This window comes from Rhinoraja longicauda, chromosome 16 (assembly GCF_053455715.1).
Source record: "Rhinoraja longicauda isolate Sanriku21f chromosome 16, sRhiLon1.1, whole genome shotgun sequence".
In the NCBI taxonomy this organism is placed as follows: Eukaryota; Metazoa; Chordata; class Chondrichthyes; order Rajiformes; family Arhynchobatidae; genus Rhinoraja; species Rhinoraja longicauda.
The window spans coordinates 29,715,226-29,740,606 of NC_135968.1; the positions used below are offsets into that span (position 1 = coordinate 29,715,226).

The 25,381-nt window shown below is 41.3% G+C and overlaps 1 protein-coding gene across 1 annotated transcript in view; it reads left to right on the top strand.

Moving 5' to 3' along the window:
* Positions 1 to 18,189, top strand: part of LOC144601413 (G protein-coupled receptor kinase 5-like) — a 213,293-nt gene extending 195,104 nt beyond the window's left edge. The window contains exons 12-16 of the mRNA XM_078413511.1: positions 993 to 1,201; positions 5,938 to 6,075; positions 7,743 to 7,880; positions 10,453 to 10,584; positions 17,481 to 18,189. Coding sequence (XP_078269637.1) covers positions 993 to 1,201; positions 5,938 to 6,075; positions 7,743 to 7,880; positions 10,453 to 10,584; positions 17,481 to 17,582 — 719 coding nt within the window. The 3' untranslated portion in view covers positions 17,583 to 18,189. The remainder of the gene's footprint in view (positions 1 to 992; positions 1,202 to 5,937; positions 6,076 to 7,742; positions 7,881 to 10,452; positions 10,585 to 17,480) is intronic.
* Positions 18,190 to 25,381: the final 7,192 nt, after the last annotated feature.

The window sequence follows — 25,381 nt, forward strand, 5'->3', positions numbered from 1 at the left end:
ACAAAGTTGTACCATGATCTCCAAGATCTTATATTTAGGCAAGAAGCCCATTTGTGGAATCCTTCATATTGATCCATATTGTTACCTGTAGAATTAACGGCACTTCAATTAAACAAGACTACTCCTCCGCCAGATCTGGTGGGGAAAGTATTTATTTGTTGATATCATTTTCATCTAATTGCATTACAGATTAATTTTAAGAGAGTTTGAATCAGTTTGCATTAAATGGCAAGGTGCCGCTGCAGTTCAATCACTCACTTACAGTATATTGCCACACAGCAAAGCCACAGTTAGGAGGAGGAGAGGGCTGTGGACAATGCAATTGGATGTATCTCCAGTATGACTTTAATTTATTGCCTTGAAGTTCATTTGACATTGAGGACACAGAGGAACATCACTCCAAATTATTCTGCGGATCATTCGCAAGATTTGCGAAATTAAAATTATAACCAAGATATATGTACTGTCTTCCTCTTGGCTGTATGCGGTTCTCAAAGTGACAGGGCCAAAATTGAAGTAATGCAAAAGCCAAAATGCCATGGAGTCTGGGAACCTGAAACACAGCAGAAAATGCTGGAAATATTGGATTATTTTTTTCGTTTAGCTTATCACAGTGAAAAGCTTTTTTGTTGCATGCTATCGAGTCAGCGGAAAGACTATACATGGTTACAATCAAAACTTTCAACATAATCAAACAGCATCTATGTAGCAAGAAGTTTTAATCTTGAACTATTAGCTTATGTTTTGCTACAATATTTCCGATAGCTTAATAAAATAAGGATAAACTTTAACTAATGGCAGCACGAATATTTGTTTCAGAATCTAAATATTTATTAAAATTTCTGATTTGCAGTTCCGTCAATGGGTATGGAAATAATTCTGCGTATTTTGTTGCTTCTCTCAATTTGCATAAGGGTTGGATCAATCTGATTTTCTGAATTTGAATCTGCTGACCTAAATTCAGATTTTTATTTTGGAGTTTTGTTTTCTAGCACCAGAGGTACTAAATAATCGTCGATATACATTGAGCCCCGATCTCTGGGGTCTGGGGTGCTTAATCTTTGAAATGATTGCTGGCCAATCTCCATTTAGAGGTCGGAAAGAGAAAGTCAAAAGGGAAGAGGTGGACAGACGAGTGTTGGAAACTGAAGAAACATACTCAGACAAGTTCTCCGAAGAGGCAAAGTCTATTTGCAAGATGGTAAGCTCCAGTAAATAATATCGCAAATATATTTAATGGTCAACCCACCTTCCGCAAGAGCACTCAGATATCCTTCACTAAAGTTTGCACTTTCAGTCAATTGCTCGTGTAGATGGGAAATTACCATTTTAAGCATATTGGTAAGGATGCGGCAGTGGTTATTACAGTAGTGTTTGCGGATGGCATTATCGATTCAGCACAGCAACAGGCCCTTTGGCCCAACTTGTCCATGCCAACCAAGTTGCTTCTGTGAGCGAGTTCTCTTTGCTTGCTTTTGGCCCATATCCATCTAAACCTTTCCTGAACATGCACCTGTACAAATGTCTTTTAAACGTTGTAATTGTAACCGCTTCTACCATTTCCACTTGTGGAAGAGAAATTTCCTCGCACAGATGGTGGTGAATCTTTGGAATTCTCTAACCTGGATGACATTGGAGACTCAGTCGTAGAGTTAAATCAAAGCAGAGATCTTGCATATTAAAGGATCAAAGAATATGGGGATAGTGCAGGAAAACCCCATTGACTTAGATCAGGCAAAATCATTATAAGTGGCAAAACAGACTCAAAGGGTCAAATACACTCCTCCTTCTACATCGAGCATTCTGGTTCAGTGTTTGGAATCCCTTATCCCAAAGGACTGGACTTTAGAGATACAGCATGGAAACAGGCCTTTTTCACCCCGTACACTAACACTATCCTACAATTCACAGGGACAAATTACAATTTTTACTGAAGCCAATTAACCTATAGACTTGTACATCTTTGGAATGTGGGAGGAAACCGGAACACCCGGAGAAAACCTATGTGGTCACAGGGAGAACGCACAAACTCTGCACAGACAGTACCCGTAGTCAGGATGGAACCCGGGTCTCTGGCGCTATAAGGCAGCAGCTCTACCACCAGGCCACTGTGCTGCCCAATAGCCATTGGGTTTATTCGGCGTTGAACTTTTTAAATATCTGGACTACCAAGGGGATCGGGTAAGGAAGTGAAATTGGGTGAAATTATTAAACGGTCGAGCAAATTGAGTTGACGGATGTGCTCCTCTTGCATTCTTATTCCTTATTCTCCCATTCCTTATGTTGTCAGCATTGGCAGAGGTACCACTAAACCTAAGACACAAAATGCTGGAGTACCTCAGCGGGACAGGCAGCATCTCTGGAGAGAAGGAATGGGTGACCTTTCGGGTCGAGACCCTTCTTCAGACCATCCAGAGATGCTGCCTTACCCGCTGAGTTACTCCAGCATTTTATGTCTATCTTTGGTGTAAACCAGCATCTGCAGTTCCTTCCTACCTCTAAGCCCTAGCGCTTCTCAGCCTCTCTTACACAAGGTCTTAAGGAAAAGGAGTAGAATTAGGCCATTCGGCCCATTAAGTCTACTCCGTCATTCAACCGTGGCTAATCTATCTCTTCCTCCTAATCCCATTCTCCTGCCTTCTCCCCAGAACCTCTGACACCTGTACTAATCAAGAATCTATCTGTCTCTGCCTTAAAAATTTCCACTGATGGCCTCCACAGTCTTCTGGGACAAAGAATTCCACAGATTCACCACCCCCTGACTAAAGACATTTCTCCTCATCTCCTTCCTAAAAGAACGTCCTTTAATTCTGAAGCTATGACCTTTAGTTCTAGACTCTCCCACTAATGGAAACATCCCCTCCACATCCACTCTATCCAAGCCTTTCACTATTCTGTATGTTTCAATGAGGTCCCCCCTCATTCTTCTAAACTCCAGCGATTACAGGCCCAGTGCTGACAAACGTTCATCATAGGTTAACCTACTCATTCCTGGGTTCATTCTTGTACATTTGCATTAGCCCTCTTGCATTAGCATAGCCGCTTTTTATTCCCTATCCGCCCTGCCCAAGCATGTTTATAAGTTCGAGGAGCAGTATTAGGCCATTGGCCCATCAAGTCTACTCCACCATTCAATCATGGCTGATCTTCTTTCCCTTTCAACTCCATTCTCCTGCCTTCTCCCCATAACCCCTGACACCTTTACAAATAATAATATATATTCCTTTATTCGTCCCACACGGGGGAAATTTACAGTGTTACAGCAGCAAAGTGGATAGCAAGAGATCATTCATTATAAGTAAAAGTAAAGACAAGGATAAATTATATTCCTTATCAAGAATCTGTCAATCTCTGCTTTAAATATATCCAATGAATTCCACAGATTCACCACTCTCTGACTAAAGAAATTCCTCCTCATCTCCTTTCTAAAGGTATGTCCTTTTATTCTGAGACCATGGCCTCTGGTTAAGCATTTAACTACTGCCTCTTCCTGAGCCTGCAACTCAAATTAAGAGTTTATTTATCGGAAATAAATCTTTCTCTGTCCTTGTAACTTCTTCCTCTTTCACACCTGGCAGGGTGCTTCTGAGGAGGTGGATGTGTTGAGCAAGCTTATGTATTTTTGACATGATGTTTGGTGAGGTAATTTTTAGCTCAGACCAAGCTACTAAGAGTTTTTGCAGTTAATGGATCCTGCAAAGTTCCTTTTGTGTTAAATTACCTTCATGTGTCATGTCATGGTTCCTTTTATGTACAGGAAATACACTGAAATTCAGTGGAGATCATGGATATCATGCTTCCTCTCATGTACAGGAGATCTCCATGAATATCCATTAACATCCATGGATAACTGTGATGTCCAGGTTCAGGAGCAGCTGAACACTACGAACTCCAACTAAACTCTGACCTACGAACTGCCCGGGTTGCATTGGGGCCTTTGGACTCTGTTTTGTTTTTGCACACAATTGGGTTTTTTAATTTATTGAGCTTTATTTTTTTTGTTTTTTATATTATCTATTGAGTGTTGAGTTTACCCCTGTTGTGCTGCTGCTGCAAGTAAGAATTTCATTGTTCTGTTTCGAGACATATGGCAATAAAAGACACTTGACTCTTGATATGGAAAGGTGAAACATTGGCAGGAGCTTTCCCCTTATTGGATCTGCTCTATATTTCAAGCAGTTTCTGATTTTTATTTCCATTTCCAGCATTTGCAGTCCTATTTAATTATTTTTATTTGCAGAACATGAATTGTTAATTTCCTGCTAGCTTATTTGCTTTCTGGGTTTGGCACAGTGTTACAACTATCCATAGTATGTGGCCGGGGATAAAAGGAGCTGGGATGTGTGTGGTAAAAAAGAAAAATTGAAACCACAGCGTAAGGAAATCGCTCTCATGTTTTATGAATTAGTCTGCCTCCTATTGGATTTTGATAGCTTTGGCAGCCTCGTGCATATTACTTATGTTTTTTTACTCATTTATGGGATCTGGAAATTACTGGCAAGGCTAAAATTTATTGTGCTTGAAAAGATGATGGTAAGACACCATCATAAACAACAGCAGTTCTTCTGGTAAAGGAAATCCCTCAGTGCTTGTTGATTAGAGTTCTCTGTGTGAACTGGAACTTCTGTGCAGTTACTGTACAAGCTGGACAATCATGCTAGGTTCATAGAGCAGTACCACATAAGAGCATGCCCTTTGGCCCGCAATGTCTGTGCTGAACATGATGCCAAGACCATCATTTATATACCTGCACATAACCCAAATCCCTCCATTCCCTACGTCTATCTGCCTATCCAAAAGTCTCTTAAATGCCACAATCTTATCTGACTCTCCCACCAGGCAGTGTGCTCCAGGCACACCACCCTCTGTGTTAAAAAACCTGCCCCACTCATCCCCTTTAAAATTTGCCCCTCTCACCTTAAAGTAATGCCCTCTAGTATTTGATTTTTACATCCTGGGAAAAGGATTCTAACTGTCTACCCTATCTGTTATCATATTTATGATAATGATCTACGAATATTTCTCAGAATGATCTACGAATACTGGTTTTCAATCTGACGATTATTATCTAATATGTGTGGAGATCTTTGAGCAATTTCTCATATACAGTGTAGTAAAGAACTGCAGATGCTGGTTTAAATCGAAGGTCGACCAAAATGCTGGAGTAACTCAGCGGGACAGGCAGCATCTCTGGAGAGAAGGAATCGGTGACGTTTCAGGTCGAGCCCGTTCTTCAGACTGAAGAAGGGTCTTGACCCGAAACGTCACCCATTCCTTCTCTCCAGAGATGCTGCCTGTCCTGCTGAGTTACTCCAGCATTTTGTGTCGACCTTCATATCTACAGTAGGCTGCAATCACCCAGTCCATCCATTTTATTAAAGCAATGGTATTGCATGCACAGAGTTCAAAGATCAGTTTGTCATCCTGTTCTCTTAACGTGGAATGAAGGATAGCTTTAACTGAAAATAGAAATATTTTAAAAACTCGAGGATTAAAGTGACATAATCAAACTAACCTTTTACTTCCCATGTGAACAGATTCTTCTTCATGATAGAGAGAACAATAGTGTAAGGAGACACATGGAACTGCAGATGCTGGATTACAAAAGAAATGTGTACATTTGCTGGTATAAAGGCAAAAAGACAAATATGAAAAATAGGGCGAATGATGTTTGTATTCATAAATATAATATAATTCGAATACAATACAATCTGCACCACCAAAATAGAGAGAACTTTGCTGGTTGCAGTTACCTTGACTTCAAGACATCCCAAAATGCTTCATACCAAAGTGTACCCCTAGCGTGTTATATGGGCAATGGGAACTAACCTGAGATGATTGACACAAATTTATGCAACTCTGATGAAAATTTAGAGTTGTCTGTTTGAAGAATTGGTAACTATGTGAAATCTCTGATTTTTTTTCCCTCCTCAATAGTTGCTAACCAAAGACCCGAAGCAAAGATTGGGATGTGCGGGGGATGGTGCTTCGGATGTGAAGAAAACCCCATTCTTCAGGGATATCAACTTCAAACGATTAGAAGCGGGCATCATGGAGCCTCCATTTGTACCTGATGTGAGTAATGAGGCACATCATGTTGAACGATATGCCCAGATTTTGCTGGTAAACATCGAGCAATTGCAAACAGAACCGTTGTGAGGGAGGGGGGAAGGGGGGAAGAACAATGGAGGGGAGGGGGAGGGGGGGGGGGAGGGGGAGGGGGAGGGGGAGGGGGGAACTTGTAACTTTGTAAGCACCCTTTATGGGCAACTATTTGCATACCTTGGCAAGGTGTGCAAGCAAAGAAGTTCACAGAGACTTGTCGCATGTGACAATAAAGTATTCAATTCAATTCAATTCAGAGCCTCCGACAATTATCTATATATGTGAGATCAAAGCGGTACCACCCTGGCCAGTTCATTCCAACACTCCTCAGCAAGTACATAGAAGGAGGAGTTCCCAGTTGCTGCCCAGGCAAAGGGTGTGCATTTCAATGGGGAATGCAGGGATGTGGGGGAAACAAAAGAGAAAGATAGGACACAAAAATGTTAGAGTAACTCAGAGGATAAGGCAGCATCCCTGGAGAAGATGGATAGGTGACTTTTCAGATCAGGACCCTTCTTTAGACTCTGAAGAAGGGCCCCAACCTGAAATGTCATCTATCCACATTCTCTGGGGATGCTGCCTGATCCGCTGAGTTACTCCAGCATTTTGCGTCTTTCCTTGCTTTGCCAGTATCAGCAGAGAAAGATAAGTTCCCTTTTATTTTGAGTTTAGCTTGATGTTTTTAATTCTTTATCAGTGCAATTGCTGATTCTACATTTCATTTTAGATTTTTTATTTTGACTAGTTGCTTAAATTTTTAAGTTTCTAGATATATATTAGATACTCTAAACATCACAGCTTGACTGGAGTCTGGTCAGATTTGCAGGATGACAAAAACTCTCAGAGACATTCCACGGTTTGGCTGTCTTCTAATTTAACAGGCCTAATATGCAGGAATCTGACTTCCACGCAACATAATATACATTTCCTCTTTAACCTTCCCTCTGGACCATTACTTAGTGCAGCCGCACCATTTTCAGCCTGTATATGAGCTCAGTGCATTGTCATTACCACTAATCCAAATAGAACCTCATAAAACCGCAAATTACCCAAACTGGATTGTTGTCAATTCTTGTAATGTCCGCTGAAGTAATGACTCGTTTACTACAATTTATTGCACATGGAAGTTTTCTTTACATTTCAAGAAAAAACTATTAGAAGCCATTTGCAGCTGCTTTGGGGAATTGTGTTATAGCCATTCGGAAAAGGAGGTGATTAAATATTCATATTCGTAAACCATAACTTGTTGATTTGTTTACACAGCACAATGAAATGTTGTTCTTAAATCCTTCCTCCATCTCTGGAAAGCAGATCTGAATCCGGTCAAGCTGGGAAATATAACCTTCAAACATCCTTCAACTCTTTGAAGGCTTTAATAGATAAGCATTTCAGCACTGGCTACAATGCTGTGGCCTATTATTCTAGACTATGCCTCTAACGGGTGAAAAGCTGTGATCCCCAGCAATTTCTCTTCTCCTTCCCTGGGAATATATTGAGCACAAGCTTTGACGAACATTTTTGGAGAAAAAAGGGTAGAAAATGTGAACGTTCTGCCTCTGTTCACTGGGGTTCGAAATTCATTCTGTGTTTCGTGGCACTGCAGGCATATCTCATGTTATTCGTTGCTCTTCCAACAGCCACGAGCAGTCTACTGCAAAGATGTGCTGGATATTGAACAGTTCTCCACTGTGAAAGGGGTGAACCTGGACCAGACGGATGACGATTTCTATTCAAAGTTTTCTACTGGCTGTGTTTCTATTCCCTGGCAGAATGAGGTGAGCCAAATACCATTTCCTTTTGAATTTGGCTGCATTGAAAGAAAGATTGTATTCCTCATGTTAGCTTGCTGTTTAAACTTATGACAGTCAGCTTTTCTTTCGTCATGTTGGTTATTCACAGAAGCAGTTTATGAAAATATATAAAAAGCATGTAATCGCCTCTGTTCAGAATAAAAAAATGAGAGTGATAGATAGGGTAGATGCACAGAATCTCTTGCCCAGAGTAGGGGAACCAAGGACCAGAGGGCCTCTCATTATCAAAAGATTTAATGGGAACCCAAGGGGTAACCTTTTCACACAAAGGGTGGTGGGTGTATTGACAAGCTGCCAGAGGAGGTAGTTGAGGCAGGGACTATCGCAACGTTTAGGAAACAGTTAGACAGGACATGGATAGGTTTGGACAAGTTTGGAGGGATATGGACCAAATGCAGGCTGGTGGGACTAGTGTAGCTGGGACATGTTGGCCGGTGTGGGCAAGTTGGGCCGAAGGGCCTGTTTCCACACTGTATCACTCTGTGACTCTATGACTCTAAGATCAACCATTCTGCCTAAGCAGAAGTTTGTCAAGGATGAAACATAGCAGCATTCTACAGCAGGGCAAATAACAACAGGGACATTGGAGATTAATTAAGAAGTGTACATGTGTCTAAAACCTCTCAATATTCGTTACATTGCATGCAAACCATTGCTCAGTTAAATTAGTGCTGTGTGGATGTAACTCATACACTACATTTTATGAATAGTAGCACTCACATCTCTGAGTGACGTCTAGAGTCTTGTACACCAATAATCTAGATTGAACTTCCTATGGAGCCCTTGGGAAAACTGCAGAATTGGAGGTATAGCCATAGAGTGATACAGTGTGGAAACAAGCCCAACCCGCCCACACCGACCAACATGTCCCATCTACGCTAGTCCCACTTGCCTGCTAAACCTATCCTATCCATGTACCTGTCCAAATGTCTTTTAAACATTATGATAGTACTTGCCTCAACTACCTCCTCCGGCAACTCATTCCATACATTCACCACCCTTTGCGTAAAAAAAGTTATCCCTCAGGTTCCTATTAAATCTCCCCCCCCCCCACCTTAAGGCGATGTCCTCTAGTTCTCTATTCTCAGCCTCTCCGACACTTTTGTTGCGTGCTCACCAGTCAGCGGAAAGACTATACATGATTACAATCAAGCCTTCCACAGTGTCCTGATACAGGGTGAAGGGAGTAATGTTTAGTGCAAGATAAAGTCCAGTAAAGTCCAATGAAAGATAGTCCGAGGGTCTCCAATGAGGTAGACGGTAGCTTAGGACCGCTCTCTAGTTGTTGAAAGTTGCCTGATAATAGCTGGGAAGAAATTGTCCCTGAATCTGGAGGTGTGCATTTTCACACTTCTGCACCTGGTGATGTCATTCACAATGGTCGGTGGTGATGTTCACAATATCTAACACCAGACTCCCAAAACAAACGCTTTGTTCTGCAGTGGGAGGGAATTATCAGTTGGGTAGAGAACATGATTCAAGGATATGCTCAAAGATTCCTTGAAGTGCAGCATCTCTACTTCCCACACCTGGGAATCTCCATCCCATGATTGGTCAAAGTGGAGAAGCAGCTTTCAGAAAGATGTTAATACTCTAGAGACTGTGCACCAGGAACACACAGAAGCTGGACATAAATGATGGAAGGAACACATCACCCCTCAAACTGCCCACTCACCCTGGCCCATCAATCCCCTCCTACTCCTGTGCAAGTGTCTGTAATTCCTGCATGGATCCCATCAGCACCTCAGAACCCACAAAACCAGAATGAAAACAAGTCATTCTCAATCAAAGGACTCACGAAGAGGAAGTGGCACAGGTGGCGCAGCGGTAGAGTTGCTGCCTTACAGTACCAGAAACCTGGTTGCGATCCTGACCAAGGGTATTGTCTGTACAGAGTTTGTACATTCTCCCTGTGACCACTTGGGGTTTCTCCGGGTGCTCCGGTTTCCTCCCACATTCCGAAGAAGTGCAGATTTGTAGGTTAATTGGCTTCTGTAAATTGTCCCCAGTGTGTAGGCTGGAAGTAGTGTATGTGTGATTATTAGTCGGCGCGGACTCGGTGGGCCAAAGGGTCTGTTCCATGCTGTATCTCTAAACTAAATTAAACAAAAGAAAGGAAGAAAAACTGTACCCCGGCAGTTGGCTGGTGAGCATGTTCTTCTTGGCTGATTTGTTTCAAGCAGTTAATAATAACAAATATACTGAAGAACCAAAGAACTGCAGGTGCTGGTTTACGAAGAAGTAACTCAGCGGGTCAGGCAGGATCTTAGGAAAACATGGACAGGTGACGTTTTGGGTCGGCCCCTTCTTCAGACTGATTGCAGAGGGAGGGGGAAAAGAAAAAGCTGGAAGAAAGGGGGCAGGATAAAGCCTGACAGGTAATCGGTTGATACAGGTGAGGAGTATTGCTTTTTGATAGGGTTTTGATAACAAATACACCATGTTTATTCAAAATAGGTTGAATGAGGAAATGTGAAGATATTTTGTTTGCATTCATTGTGCTGTCAGTAATATGTTTTTCTTGTGTTCATCGCAGATGATAGAAACTGAATGTTTTAAGGAACTGAATGTATTTGGTCCAAATGGAAGTCTATCTCAGGACCTTGATAGGAGCTACCTGCCTGAACCACCCAAGAGAAGTCTACTTCAGAGGCTCTTCCGGCGGCAGGTGAGCCTGATCTGTGCAAGGTTTCTCGGTTGCTGTGTGCATCTGCTTTACATTGCCTGCCACAATTTTCATATTGGTGATTTATATTTGCATTCATATTTATATTTGGTGACCTGAGACATCTAAAATGCCCTACGACTATAAAACAATGGTTCTATTGTTTGGTTCCTTCAACTTTATCAGAACCTAATGGCTAATGTTGGTTTAATTAACAAAAATGCCAGATCAGTAAGTAAATGAGAGGTACAGAAACGCAGTGGAGCACAGTTAGTGCCATCTTGTGGCACCTCCTCAGTAAATGTAATCATAAATCTGTACTGCCCTCTAATTGCAGCCTAATATGGATGAAAATTAACACTTCACGCTCCAATGTTGAATTTATTTTTGAACAAGGCTTACTTTGCTGCAGATTAGTTTCTGGAGTATGGAGTTGGTATAAAGCATAAAGCAATGATTTGGCAGTGAAGAACTAAAGCCACCTACATGGTACTTATCTAGACCTTTGATCGAAAGCTTAAGTAGGTTTTTTTTCATGTGAATGGATCCAATTCACTGGGTTAGGGCATGTCAGACCCCATTCTGAGATAGACTTCCATTTGGACCATTCAGCCCCCATTATCAAGTGACAACAACAAGGCTGAATCTGAACATGACAAATTGGGTACTGAAAATGAAGGAGCATGGAACACGTTGTGTCAGTAAGTCAACCCCTGATGGGTTTCACATAAAGAGTATCAATATTTTGGACCACTTCTCCCCACACATCCTTCTTCCATCCCAAGGAGAGATAGTTAAATGGATAGAAAATTGGCTTCATTGAAGGAACCAGAGGGTGAAGGTTGCTTTTTGGACTGGAGGCCTGTGACTAGTGGTGTGCCTCAAGGTTCGGTGCTGGACCCATTGCTGTTTGTCATCTCGATCAATGATTTGGATGAGAACGTACAAGGCATGATTAGCAAGTTTACAGATGACACTAAAGTGGGTGGTATTGTAGATAGTGAAGATGGTTGTCAAAAATTGCAACAGGTTCTTGATTGGTTGGGCAGGTGGGCTGAGGAATGGTTGATGGAATTTAAAACGGAGCAATGCGAGGTGTTGGATTTTGAGAAGTCTAACATGGGCAGGACCTACACAGTGAATGGTAGGGCTCTGGGGAGTGTTGTAGTGCAGAGGGATCTCGCAGTGCAAGTACATAGTTCCTTGAAAGTGGCATCACAGGTAGATACGGTGGTCAAAAAGGCTTTCGGCACATCAGCCTTCACAATATTGAGTATAGAAGTTGGGAGGTCATGTTACAGTTGAATAAGACATTGGTGAGGCCACATTTGGAGTATTGTGTTCAGTTTTGGTCCTCATTTTAAGTAATGTGTTCAGTTGTGGTTACCTTGTTATAGGAAAGATGTTGTCAAGCTGGAAAGGATGCAGAGAAGATTTATGAGGATGATGCCAGGACTTGAGGGCCTGAACTATAGAGAAAGGTTGAGCAGGCTAGGATATTCCTTGGAAGGCAGGAGGATGAGGAGTGGTCTTATCAAGGTGTACAATATCATTAGAGGATTGGATTGTGTAAATGCACAGACTTTTGCCCAGAGTAGAGGAATCGAGAACCAGAGGACATAGGTTTAACGTGAGGGGAGAAAGATTTAATAGAAACCTGAGGGATAACTTTTTTACACAAAGAGTGGTGGGTATATGAAACGAGTTGCCGTAGGAAGTAGCTGAGGTATGGACTATCAAGACATTTAAGAGATATTTGGACAGGTACATGGATAGGATTGGTTTGGAGAGTAATGGGCCAAATGCAGGCAGGTGGGACTAGTGTAGATGGGGCATGTTGGTCAGCTTGGGGAAGTTGGGCCGAAGGGCTTGTTTCCACGCTGTATGACTCGTTGACTCAATTCCAAATAAGCAATTGCTCAGGGATGCAGGTTTTGAAACTAAAATTGATATATAGTTTTGTTGGGGTAAATGGAATACAGGTTAATGTAGTTGTGGTAGAAATCAGTCTCATCTGTTGCAAAGCATGAAGGGTTTGAAAAACTGATATGCGTTTGAGAATTTTTTAATCTTATTAGCTACATTCAATCTAACTCCCCCTAGGCAGAACACCACCAAAAAACAATCGAGTAGAATTTTTATTGTGGCCATCAAATACACGCACACGGTCATGTAGTGATTTTACTACATACAAACTTTGAGAATGCTTCTATAAATACACCATGAGACTATGCACGCAAACCCGCATGATTCAAATAATCATTTTCCAAATTAATGACAATGTATTTGACTGGAGTTGACTCAAGCGGCAGTAAATCTTGTGGAGAGGTTGGGCTGGGATGTACAGCCGTGCTGAGGGATTGGAGCTTCAAAGTGATGGTGCATGGTAGTTTGACTGGTTTTTACCCAGAACAGAGCAGAAAACTTTGTTTGTGAATGAAACAATTAACTATTTGGAAATGTAAAATGATGTACGACTGCCCTCTTTCAACTTACTCCCGTGTAAGCTTTTGAATAATGATTTAGATGAGGGAATTAAATGTAACATCTCCAAGTTTGCGGATGACACAAAGCTGGGTAGCAGTGTGAGCTGCGAGGAGGATGCTAGGAGGCTGCAGGGTGACTTGGATAGGTTGGGTGAGTGGGCAGATGCATGGCAGATGCAGTATAATGTAGATAAATGTGAGGATATCCACTTTGGTGGCTAAGAACAGGAAGGCAGATTATTATCTGAATGGTGTCAGGTTAAGAAAAGGGGAGGTGCAAGGACTGGGTGTCCTTGTACATCAGTCACTGAAAGTAAGCATGCAGGTACAGCAGGCAGTGAAGAAAGCAAATGGCAAGTTGTCCTTCATAGCAAGAGGATTTGAGGAAGCAAGCAGTTGTACAGGGCCCTGGTGAGACCACACCTGGAGTATTGTGTGCAGTTTTGGTCTCCTAATTTGAGGAAGGACACTCTTGGTATTGAGGGAGTGCAGTGTAGGTTCACCAGGTTAATTCACGGGATGGCAGAGAATGAAAGTGAAAGAATGAAAGAATGGGTCGACTGGGCTTGTATTCACTGGAATTTCGAAGGATGAGAGGGGATCTTATAGAAACATATAGAATTCTTAATGGATTGGACAGGCGAGAGACAGGAAAAATGTTCCCCATGTTGGGGAGTCCAGAACCAGTGGTCACAATGTAAGAATAAGGGGTAGGCCATTTAGGACTGAGATGAGGAAAGACTCTTTCACCCAGAGAGTTGTGAATCTGTGCCACAGAAGGCAGTGGTGGCCAAATCACTGGATGTTTTCAAGAGAGAGTTAGATTTAGCTCTTAGGGCTAACGGAATCAAGGGATATGGGGAAAAAGCGGGAATGAGGTACTGATTGTGGATGATCAGCAATGATCATATTGAATGGCGGTGCTGGCTCAAAGGGCCAAATGGCCTACTCCTATTTTCTATGTTTCAATGAATAATGACCCAGTCTTCCCAACACAAATTGCCCAACCTGATTACAATTTATCTACAGGATGTTTTAGTTTAGCTTAGTTTAGAGATACAGCACGGAAGCAGGCACTTCGGCACGCCGGGTCCGCACCAACCAGCGTTCCCGGCACATTAACACTATCCTACACTCACTAGGGACAATTTACATTTGTACCAAGCCAATTTACCTATGTACCTGTACATCTTGGGAGTTTGGGAGGAAACCGAAGATCACGGAGAAAATACATGCAGTCATGGGGAGGACGTACAAATTCCATACAGACAGCACCCATAGTCGGGATCGAACCCGGGTCTCCAGTGCTGCAAGCGCCGTAAGGGGGCAACTCTACCACTGCGCAAACAAAGAACTTCAGATGCTGCTTTATACCAAAGATAGACACAAAGTGCTGGAGTAACTCAGTGGGTCAGCATCATCTCTGGAGAAAAAGGACGGGTGAAGTTTCAGGTCGGGACGTCTCCCATCCTTTTTCTCCAGAGATACTGTCTGACCTTTTCAATTTTTATGGTTAGATTTTTTGCATGGTATTTCAAACTGTATACTGTTGTGTAGAACAATATGTGTGGATACAACAAAAATGGACATTAATGTAAGGCATAGAAACATAGAAAAACATTGCAGCTTGTTAAGAAAAATGGATACTGAGCCAAAGAAGGCAATATCCTGGTCAAAAAGGAGGATTGAAGGTACTTGGAGAGGATATTCTGTAGAAATATCGCCCATCACAGAAAGGATGTGAAGGCTTGAAAGAGAGTGCAGAAGGGGCTTACCAGGTTGCTGCCTGGATTAGAGGCTACTAGCTATGACAAGCAAATTGTTTTCTCTGGAGCATTGAAGGCTGAGGTGAGGTCTGAGAGAGGTATATACATTTCTGAGGGGCATGGATAGGTGGACAGTCAGAACCTTTTCTTCAGGGTGGGAAATGTCAAAGACTAAAGGGCATAGCTTTAAGAGTAAAGTTTAAAGGAGATGTGCATGGCAGTTGTTTTACACAGAGTGGTGGGTGCCTGGAACGTGCTGCCAGGGGTGGTGGTGGAAGCACATGTGGTAGTGGCATTTAAAGAGGTTTTTAGATAGGCACATGGATATGGAGGGATATGGATTGCATGTGGGCAGATGAAATAAACTTGGCATCATGTATGGCATGGACAATATGGGCCAAAGGGCCTGTTCCTGATCTACCCCAGGCCTCAACATCATCTCTGCACCAGATCCCCATTGCCCTCTTTCCCCTGATCTTTTAAATATTTATTTAGTTTTGTTTAGAGATACAGTGTGGAAACAGGCCTTTCAGCCTAATGAGTCTGCGTGGACCAGCAATGACATGTCAACTCTGCAATGCCACTCTGCAGTGACATGTTAGTACACTAGTTCTATCCTACACACTAGGGACAATTTACAGAAGCCAATTTACCTACAAAGCTGCATGTCTTTGGAAGGTGGGAGGAAACCGGAGCACCCGAGTAAACCCACACGGTCACAGGGAGAACGTACAAACTCCATGCAGACAGCACCTGTGGTCTGGATCGAATCTGGGTCTCTGGTGCTGTAAGGCAGCAACTCTACTGCTGCGCCACTGTGCACCCTCTACCTTCATTTTAAATGCTCAGCCTCCATAACTCTCTGGGGCAAAGAATTTCCAGAGATTTTCCAGTCTCTGCAAAATTAAATTTCTATAAACCTCTGATTAAAATGCCCCTTATTTTGTCCGCTCGCCCCCTTGTTCACGATTCTTCCACCAGTGAAATCATCCCAACATCCACCCATCATGCCTCTTACATGTTTCAATAAGATCACAACCCTTAGTTTTTCCAACTCTGGCCTGGTTTCAAAGAGGACTGGTCTCGTGTACATGGGTGCAGCATGAAGCTCTGCAGTGAGATGTCAGTAATGACCAGCTGAATGGTCTATTGAGCAGTGAGGTGCTCCTCGCGAGCGGACCTCTGCTTTTAATGGAGCCGGAGATACCAGCCACACACGCGGCTCACCGTTCACCAGGAATGCTGCAGAAGTGCCTCACAAGAGCAGATTATGCTCACAAGAGCAGATTCTCGGGTGCTCCGGTTTCCCATAAACCACATAAGAGCAGACGGCTCTTTCACCAAGAATTCATCCTTGCACGTTCTCTTCCTGCCTTGAAAATAGCAGAGACCAGACAAGTTATTCAAGTTGATTTATTCACAAAATGCTGGAGTAACTCAGCAGGTCAGGCAGCATCTCGGGAGAGAAGGAATGGGTGGCGTTTCGGTTCGAGACCCTTCTTCAGAGTTGTTCAAGTTGTTTTGTCTTGGTGAAGCACCATTGTAATTTGGAGTATTTGTACGCACATTTGGAGTATTACATACAGTTCTAGTCGCCCCGTTACAGGAAGGATGTGGAGGCTTTGGAGAGGGTGCATGGGTTCACCAGAATACTGCGTGGATTAGATGGTTTCAGCTACAAGGAGAGGTTGGATAAACTTGGGTTGTTTCCTCTGGAACATTGGGGGTTGAGTTAAGACAGGATAGAAATATATTAAATTATGAGAGGCATAGATAGACAGTCAGAATCCTTTTCCCAGGGTGGGAATATCTAACACTAGAGGGCATAACTATAAGGTGAGATGCGAGGGTTTAATGGAGAGGTGAGGGGCACGTTTTTTACACAGAGTGGTGGGGCCTGGAAGGCATTGCTAGGGGTGGTGGAGGTGTAACAGTTATAATAGTGCCATTTAAGAGGTATTTAGATGGGCATATGGAAGTGCAAGGAATAGAGGGGCATGGATGATGTTCAGGCAGATGAGATGTTTGACTAGGCATTATGTTCGGGGTATGCATTGTAGGCGAAAGAGCCCATACCTGTGCTCTACTGTTCTGTGTTCCATGTCTACCCAAGTCCCTGAGGTGTCAGCTGCTGTGCAGATTGAAGGCACTGATGTCTTGTAATCACTGAAATACTAAATATGTTAAATACTTTTTAAAGAAAGCAAATTAAAGGAAAGGCAGCAAAATGAGAAAATATAAATTCTTTACCTAAATTTCTTCACGTAATGAGAAAGGTTCCATTTTAGATTTCAGAATGTAACCACATTTCTCCATTATGAAGATAGACACAAAATGCTGGAGTAACTCAGCGGGACAGGCAGCAACTCTCGAGAGAAGGAATGGATTACGTTTTGGGTTGAGACCCTTCTTCAGACCCATTCCTTCTCTCCAGAGATGCTGTCTGTCCCACGGAGTTGCTCCAGCATTTTGTGTCTATCTTCGGTTTAAACCAGCAAAGCAGTTCCTTCCTACACATTCCTCCATTATGAGATCACTGTCAAAATATTCATTTGTTCTCATCAATCAAAATTACGTTTACCGTCTGCTTGCAGTGTACTGACTTGAAAACGAATGGTAAAGATGTAAACTGTGATCTCTTTTGCAGAATCATCATAGTCATTCAAACAGCACTACAAGTGTGAAGGCTCATTCCAATCACCATGTGAATTGCCATCAAGCTCATTCGAACTCTGGAGGAAACAGCTAGTCTCAGCTCATCGTCCGTGTGGGGAATATTTGTATTCTTCAGATTTTACCATTTACTGGAACTATTTAGCAGGAAAGCACCAGTTTCCTGGTAGGGTATCCATTCCACACGACAGAGCTACTCCATTTTATTTGCTCTAGCTGCCTCACTTCTTCCTCTCAGGTCTGTCTTGGAGGTTGGGATCATGATGTTCGAAACAAGGTGGTGTCTCCTTAGAATATTGCAATAGCAAATCAATGAAAATGGCTACTTGCACGTATTTAAAAGAATATATAGCATTTACTAGAACTGTATTTTGTCTTTATTAAAAAAAAAGGAGGTTTTGTAAATTTCTCTATAACTGTCTTGGTTTACATTTTGTACATTTGTATTTAAACAAGTCAGAATCAGGATGTAAATTTTTTGCCCAATGCTGATTCCACAATGAACATCTTACCTATTTTTTATGAATTGTGATTTAAGACTTCCTCAGCATTTAACAGTGAAGGAGAACTTCTTAACTCTGCAATAGAACATTTTTCATATCTTTTACCATATCTGCACTCATTTTATATTTTTGTAGTTTGTTATAGCTTGGAAATTTATTAAATACCCCTCTTTCTTTGGATTGTTTTTTTTAATTTTATTTTTATTTAACAAGCACATCTTTCCTATAATTTATATGTAAATGACATTTTAATCTGAGTGAATGTATTCTAGATTTCTTTTTAAAAACACTTCTCTCAGCACATACAATTATTCTTTGTCTAGGACAATATGTTTTTCAATGTGAAAATGCTCAATTAAGGGAGAAATTTAGTTGGTTTACTTTTGCCACGATTAAAAGGACATTTGCTTGAACTCTTACACCATTTAAACATATTCACTTTGGAATTATTGAGATTAACACCATGTGTTGCTAGTTAGGTGTTGTGATCTGTATGAAATGTCTTTCATGCAGAACGGAATGGATGGTGCCTTGTGTTGTGGAGTATTAACATAATGTGCCATGTTGCTGAAGCACTTAGATAATTGGCTGTTATTTTCCATTTGCAGTGCTTAATCTTAGGCATTTTGCAGAGGTGAAGCTGGATTGTAAGCCAATCTTTCTCAGTGGGCCCCGCGCACCTGCTAATGACTGGCTGTAGATTGCCCAAGGCCCAGGTATGGGTTCAGCTTGCTAGGTTGGGCTGTTAGGAAATAATTCAAGATGGATGAAAATTAAAGAGAAAAAAAAGAAAAGAAAAAAGACAATTGGCCTGCTCACCTTCACCGGTCAGAGTTTGAGTGGAGCAGTTGGGACATCACATTATAGCTGCACAAGACATTGATAAGGCCACATATGGAATGTTGCGTACAGTTCTGGTCGCCCTGCTTTCAGAAGGATGTCAAAAAGAAGGGTGCTAATACAAATCACAAGGTTTTTGACTGGGTTCAGCAATAAGGAGAGGCTTGGTAGACTAAAACTTTTGTCCCTGGAGCTTAGAACAAAATCAGGAGCGGGCAGATAAGGTGTACAGCCACTGTCTTTATCACGGTGTAGGGTGTCAAAAACTGGAGGTTTACGCTGAGAGGGAGAGATTTTCAAGAGACCCGAGGGGGAACATTTTCACACAAATAATGGTGCGTACATGGAACAAGCATCCTGAGGAAGTGGTAGAAGCAACATTTAGAAGACATTTACATAGGTACACAGATAGGAAATATTTGAAAGGGTATGGGCCAGGTGTAGGTATCTGGGACTGGTTCAGATGAGCAACCTGATCAGCATGGCAAGTTGGACCGATGTGTCTGTCCCTGTGCTGTGTAGCCCTATCTTGCCCTCCGTGCCCATTGCCACCAGAGATGTGTTGTGTGGATAAACAGTCTAATCAAAGTGCAGAGCAGGTTGAAATGCATTAGTCCTCGGATAATACCCTCTTGTTCGGTTCTGAGGAACTCATACAGCCTTAAGAAATCCCCAGGATGTTTTATTTTGCATTATGTACATTTTGTATGTTCAGTCAGTGATCAATCAATCAATCACATTCTCTGGCTGCTTGGAAGCCTGGCAGCTACACACCAGCGAGTGAGCGAATGAAAATTAATCTATTCCCCTTTGGAGAAAACCATGTATATATACATGAAAATATAAATAGGATTGCATCTAGTCCTAATAATTAACAAATTAACTTCATCCCCAATATTTAAAACATTTTGTATTCGCCCCAGCCTACACATGCGTTACAGATCATAATGATTTAAATGTTACTTATATTTCAAAGATTGAAGTATATTAACAAAAATATCTGTCAGCTTTTGTGAAGGGGTTGTATAGTGTATAGTCAACCAGATGTGTAGTGTAAGGGTTAAACCTACCAATGTGAACATATATAATATCCATAACATTTAGCTGGCGGGGAAATAAAAACTCATCATTAATGTACAGTCAATTCCTGTTATTTGAATAGTCATTATATGTCAATATTGTATTTAGTTATCAGAGGATGACAGAAACAAACGAGTAAGACTATTCTCTTGGTCAAGTCCCATGCACATTTTAATCGCAATGAAATGTTTTCTGAAATCTGAATTGTTTTATATTCTTTGAAAATTACTGTAGTTTAAATAGTATCAAGCAATGTTTCATTAAAATTGAACTGTAAAATTACAGAATTGAAGTATTCGTATTCACTTAACAGGAATTTACAAGTTTCATTAATAAAAATGAAAATAGAAAAAAAAATCTGCTTTTTACTGACTTCACAAAAATGTTTACTTGGCAGATATTTACTTGATTGGAATTGGATATTTGCTAATAAATATCACCTGAATTAGTTGAGTTCAATAATATTTTGAACAGAATGCACTTAATGCAGTTTTGGACACAAAATCCATTTTAATTGGGGATGTACTTGTTCTACATATAGATATTTTATTTAGCCTTGATGTTTTCGACAAAGGCCATTGCTTACATCCAAAATCTCCTGAAGGTAGTGATCGTGAGGTATTCCTGGTGAAAGCTTAATGATTTTGATAATGTGATGATCAGAGTGGACGGTTTTGACAATTTACTGGATAACTGTAGAAACTATATTTGGAGGTGAGTGTAACTTAAAGTTACTAATAGTAGTCAATGGATAGAAAATGGCTGTATGCAACGTGCAAAAGTAATTAATAGTGGAAGGGTAACTTGTATTTTTTTGTGTGTAAGACCTAATAAAGTAGGATAAGTGAAAAACACATATGGTTTACTAGGCCTTCTAAATAAATTATTTTGTATCTAAAATAATTTATGATTAATGTAACCTCTTTTTTGATAATGTCTCCTAACTAAGGCTTGTTATATAGCCTGGCAAACTGTGGTACCAATACTTCAGAGGCTCTGTTTATTTAGTCGGATAAAGGTTTAATGTGTCCATCTGTATTAAAATAATGTGTGTAAAAAATTAGTGCAGCGCCCTTCAAGGTATATCCGGCATGATTTTCTGTTTAACATTGATAGATTTTCGAATGGTAGTGCTATCAGGGCTTGTGGTTAGTGCAAGGAAGTGGGTCCAAAGTTTAAAAACTCAGCCATGATCTTATGGAATGGTGGAGTGGGCAGGAGCATCCAAATGCCTGCCACAACTTTTACTTCACATTCACTAGGATGTTTCCACTAGTGGGAGAGTATAGGACTAGAGGTCATAACCTCAGAATTAAAGACGTTCGTTTAGGAAGGAGATGAGGAGAAATTTCTTTATTCAGGGGATGGTGAATCTGTACAATTCTTTGCCGCAGAAGGCTGCAGAGGCCAAGTCAGTGGATATTTTTAAGGCAGAGATAGATAGATTCTTGATTAGGACAGGTGTCAGAGGTTATGGGGAGAGGGTAGAAGAATGGCGTTAGGAGGGAGAGATAGATCAGCCATGATTGAATGGTGGAGTAGACTTGACGGGCCGAATGGCCTAATTTTACTCCTATCACATGACCTTTTGACCTTATATATTAATCATCCTCCTCGCTGGTCTCTCTGTGTGTACATCAAAATTGGGATGACCTTAATGAATGCTTATTTATAGGTGATCACTCACATTTTACTATCTTTAATTTACATTTTTCAACTTGAAGGCATAAAATAATGATATAATATGCTTAAATGAGTAAAACTAAATGCCTATTATAGGCTTCCTGTTAATTTTTGTTGATGTCTTGACCAAAAAAAGGCAGGAAATGTCTAACGTAATGAATAAATGCGAAATACCAAGTTAACGTTGAGGGAAATGGTACATGAGGTTTTGTTTTGAAAGTGTCAGAATGATAAATTGCGGTTAACTTTTTAACCATGCTGTCATCTGTTATTACAGTCAGGAGGTCTGTTTTAGATGAGTGTATTTGCTGTTTGTAATAATTCTGAAATGAATAGTGTGGTTGTCACTTTTTGTACAGTGTGTTTATATGTTTTCCAATAGAAATTATTACTGCCATTTGCTCTACAGTAATAATAATATTAATTGCAATATCCAAAGGTTTACAGCTATTTTCAGGGAGATACTCTTGTATTCTTTCCTCTCTGGTTTTAAGTGGTACAGTTTCTGCCTTTGACTGATCTTCATTCTTCATAACAAATCTAAATAAAAGCCCAGTACTGCTGTAATTATTATTTTTTTAATAACATTTTTACTAAAACAGGTTCATTGGATTGAAAGAAAGAAGTAATACATCTTTATTGCGTAAATGTGAAATGCTCTGACCAAATACAGTTTAAAAAACATTATTTTAGAATTTTCTGAACCTGATTTTGGGTAGAAATCTCTGTTTTATTTTGTTAAAGTATTTTAATATCCTCCAGTGTTTTCTTTTCGAGAAAAAAAAACAGTACTTTGATATTTGACGACTAAGAGTCAGCATTTAATAACTTAATGTCCTGTGGACCAGCAGAGCAGTTTGGATTGTCTGCTCAAGAATGTTGGAAGTTGAGGGTAGACCAGATAAGAGCGCATGGAATTATGAGGGGCATAAATTGGGTAATCAGAATCTATATTCCAGAGAGGAAATGTCAAAAACTCTAGTTTATATACTGGAATATATCTTTAATGTAGAAACAAGGCACTGCAGATGCTCGTTTACAAAAAAAGACACAAAATACTGGAGTAACTCAGTGGGTCAGGCAGCATCCCTGGAGAATCTTAGATAGGTGCCCTTTCGGGTCAGGGGCCTTCTTCAGACTGGCATTGCTTTCAGGTGAGATGGGCAAAGTTTGAAGGAGATTTGTGAGCAAACTTTTTTTGTACAGAAGATGGGTGGGTGTCTAGCACACGCTGCTAGGGATAGTGGTGGAGGCAGATACGATAGCGGCGTTTAGTAGGCTTTTGGATAGGCACATAGTTTGCAGGGAATGGAGGGATATGGATCACACGCTGACAGAGGAGATTCATTTATTTTGGCATCATGTTCAGTGCAGACATTACGGGCCGAAGGGCCTGTTCCCGTGCCGTACCTTTTTTAATGAAAAAAATGACGCAGTGCTGGAGTAACTGCGCTGGTCAGGCAGCATCTGTAGAAAACATTGATAGGTGATGTTTCAGGTCTTCAGACTGGATAGTCTGAGTTCCTTGTCTCAACGCTGCATTTCCTTGTTTCGACTGTACTTTTCTTTGTTCTATGATTAAATATATCCTTTGTACTAGCTGAATAGGTAATAGGGTTCTTATCTAGTTAGCTAGTGCAAAGGATATTTTGTTGTCGCTTATGTTGTCGACAAACAATTGTTGGCTTAAATATGCGAATGTTATAAGCTGCCAGGTTTTTTGTCATATGCACAGGCCAGAGGTACAGATGAAATGAAAGTCTTGTTTGCAGCAGCATCGCAGGCAAATAGACTCGGACAACACAAAACCATAATTTATACATAAATTGCTCAAATTCTGAAGGATAGTGGAAAAATAAATGACTGCAAAAAAACAAGACAATAGTGCAAAACACAATAGTGGTCGGCCCAGTGGCGTAGCAGTAGGGTTGCAGCCTTACAGCGCCAAACGCCCGTGTTTGATTTTGATTACGGCTGCTTGCCTGTACATTCTCCCCGTGACCTGTGCGAGTTTTCTCCGGGATCTCCGGTTTCCGCTCACACTCCAAAGACGTAGAGGTTTGTCGGTTAATTGGCTTCGGGGGGGAAAAAAAGGTAAAATGTCCCTAGTGTGTGTAGGATAGCGTTAGCATGCGGTGATCGCTGGTCGGCGCGGACTCGGTGGGGCGAAGAGTCTGTTTCCGCTAATCTAATCTAATCTAATCTAATCTTTAATTAAGCCACCAGTATTGGTTCTGCAGAATCCTCTACATTCTCTGGAAAGATAAGTGAACCTACATTAGTGTGCTCCTTTAGGATAACATCCCCAGCATTGAGCCCCTCCTGCCAACTACATTAGCCAAGCCATATCATTTGCATGCTCAGCATTGGGCTCCCAAAACAGGTTTGTGCAGGTATTCCAATTTCTGTCGTTCAAAGAGATAACCAGGCAGATAAACAAAAAGATTCATGAGTGGGGTCAAAGCCTGTGTGAAAAAGCACAACAGCGTTATTGATTGTTTAGAAGCCCTGAGTCTGGTCATTCGAATTGGAGAAGAGCCATTCAGGATGGGAATGAAAACATCCAGTACATGCATACGGAGAACACAGAAGCCTTGGATAAACAGCGGACGTAGTCACCACCTCAGAAATGACCTATTCATCCACCCTGTCAGGCACCTCCTGCCACATCTTTGGACGAACCTCTGGTTCCCATGTCAGCCTCATCAGCCACCACAGAACTCAAGGAAACAGTGTGGAAGTAAGTCATCCTCAATGCCAAGTGACGGCATTGGAAGAAAAGGTGGACAATGGTAAACCATGTGTGTATTAGTTAGACCATTTCCCAACTGAACAGCTAAGGTACTTAACTGAGACATTTGATCAAAGGCAGCGCCCCACTCATGCCCGATTAAATATGTCAACCTTTTAAAATATCACTGAGTCCCACAGTATTGAAAAGAGTGCTACAGACCCAGTCCGAGGTGGAATGCAAGAGTTAAATAATCGGGCACATGAAATGATCAATATCATCAATACAGATTGGTATGGAATAACTTCATACCAGCAGCATCCACATTCTTGTGCATTGGCTTTACTTAGAACTTAACATATCACCATTACCAAAACATTACCAATATTACCAACTTTTGTCACACAAATCACATTACTTCAAAGAACGGAGTAATACAGCATGGAAACAAGCCCTTTGGCCCAACTTTCCCACGCCAACCAACATGCCCCATCTACACTGGTCCCATCCGCCTGCTTTTGGCCCATATCCCTCTAAACCTACCCTATCCATGTACAGAGCCTAAATGTTTCTTAAACGTTGCGATATTACCTGCCTCAACTACCTCCTCCAGCAGCTTGTTCCACACACCCACCACACTGTGTTTAAAAAAAATTAGCCCTCAGATTCCCATTAAATCTTTCCCTCCTCACCTTAAACCTATGTCCTCTGGTTTTCGATTCCCCTACTCTGGGCAAGAGAATCTGTGTGTTCACCCAATCTATTCCTCATGCGTGATTGAAAATGTTTTAGACAATAGGTGCGGGAGGAGGCCACTCGGCCCTTCGACCCAGCACCGCCATTCACCGTGATCATGGCTGATCATCCACAATCAGTACCCCGTTTTAATTACATCTTTAGCATTTATCGCAAATGCTCGTATTTTTATGTTCCTTGGAGCACATTTTAATCTGCCAGGAGAAGAGTGGATTTAATATATGTGCTCAGTGGAGCGTAATAATGACATAATCAATATATCAGTAGATCTAACGCACACTT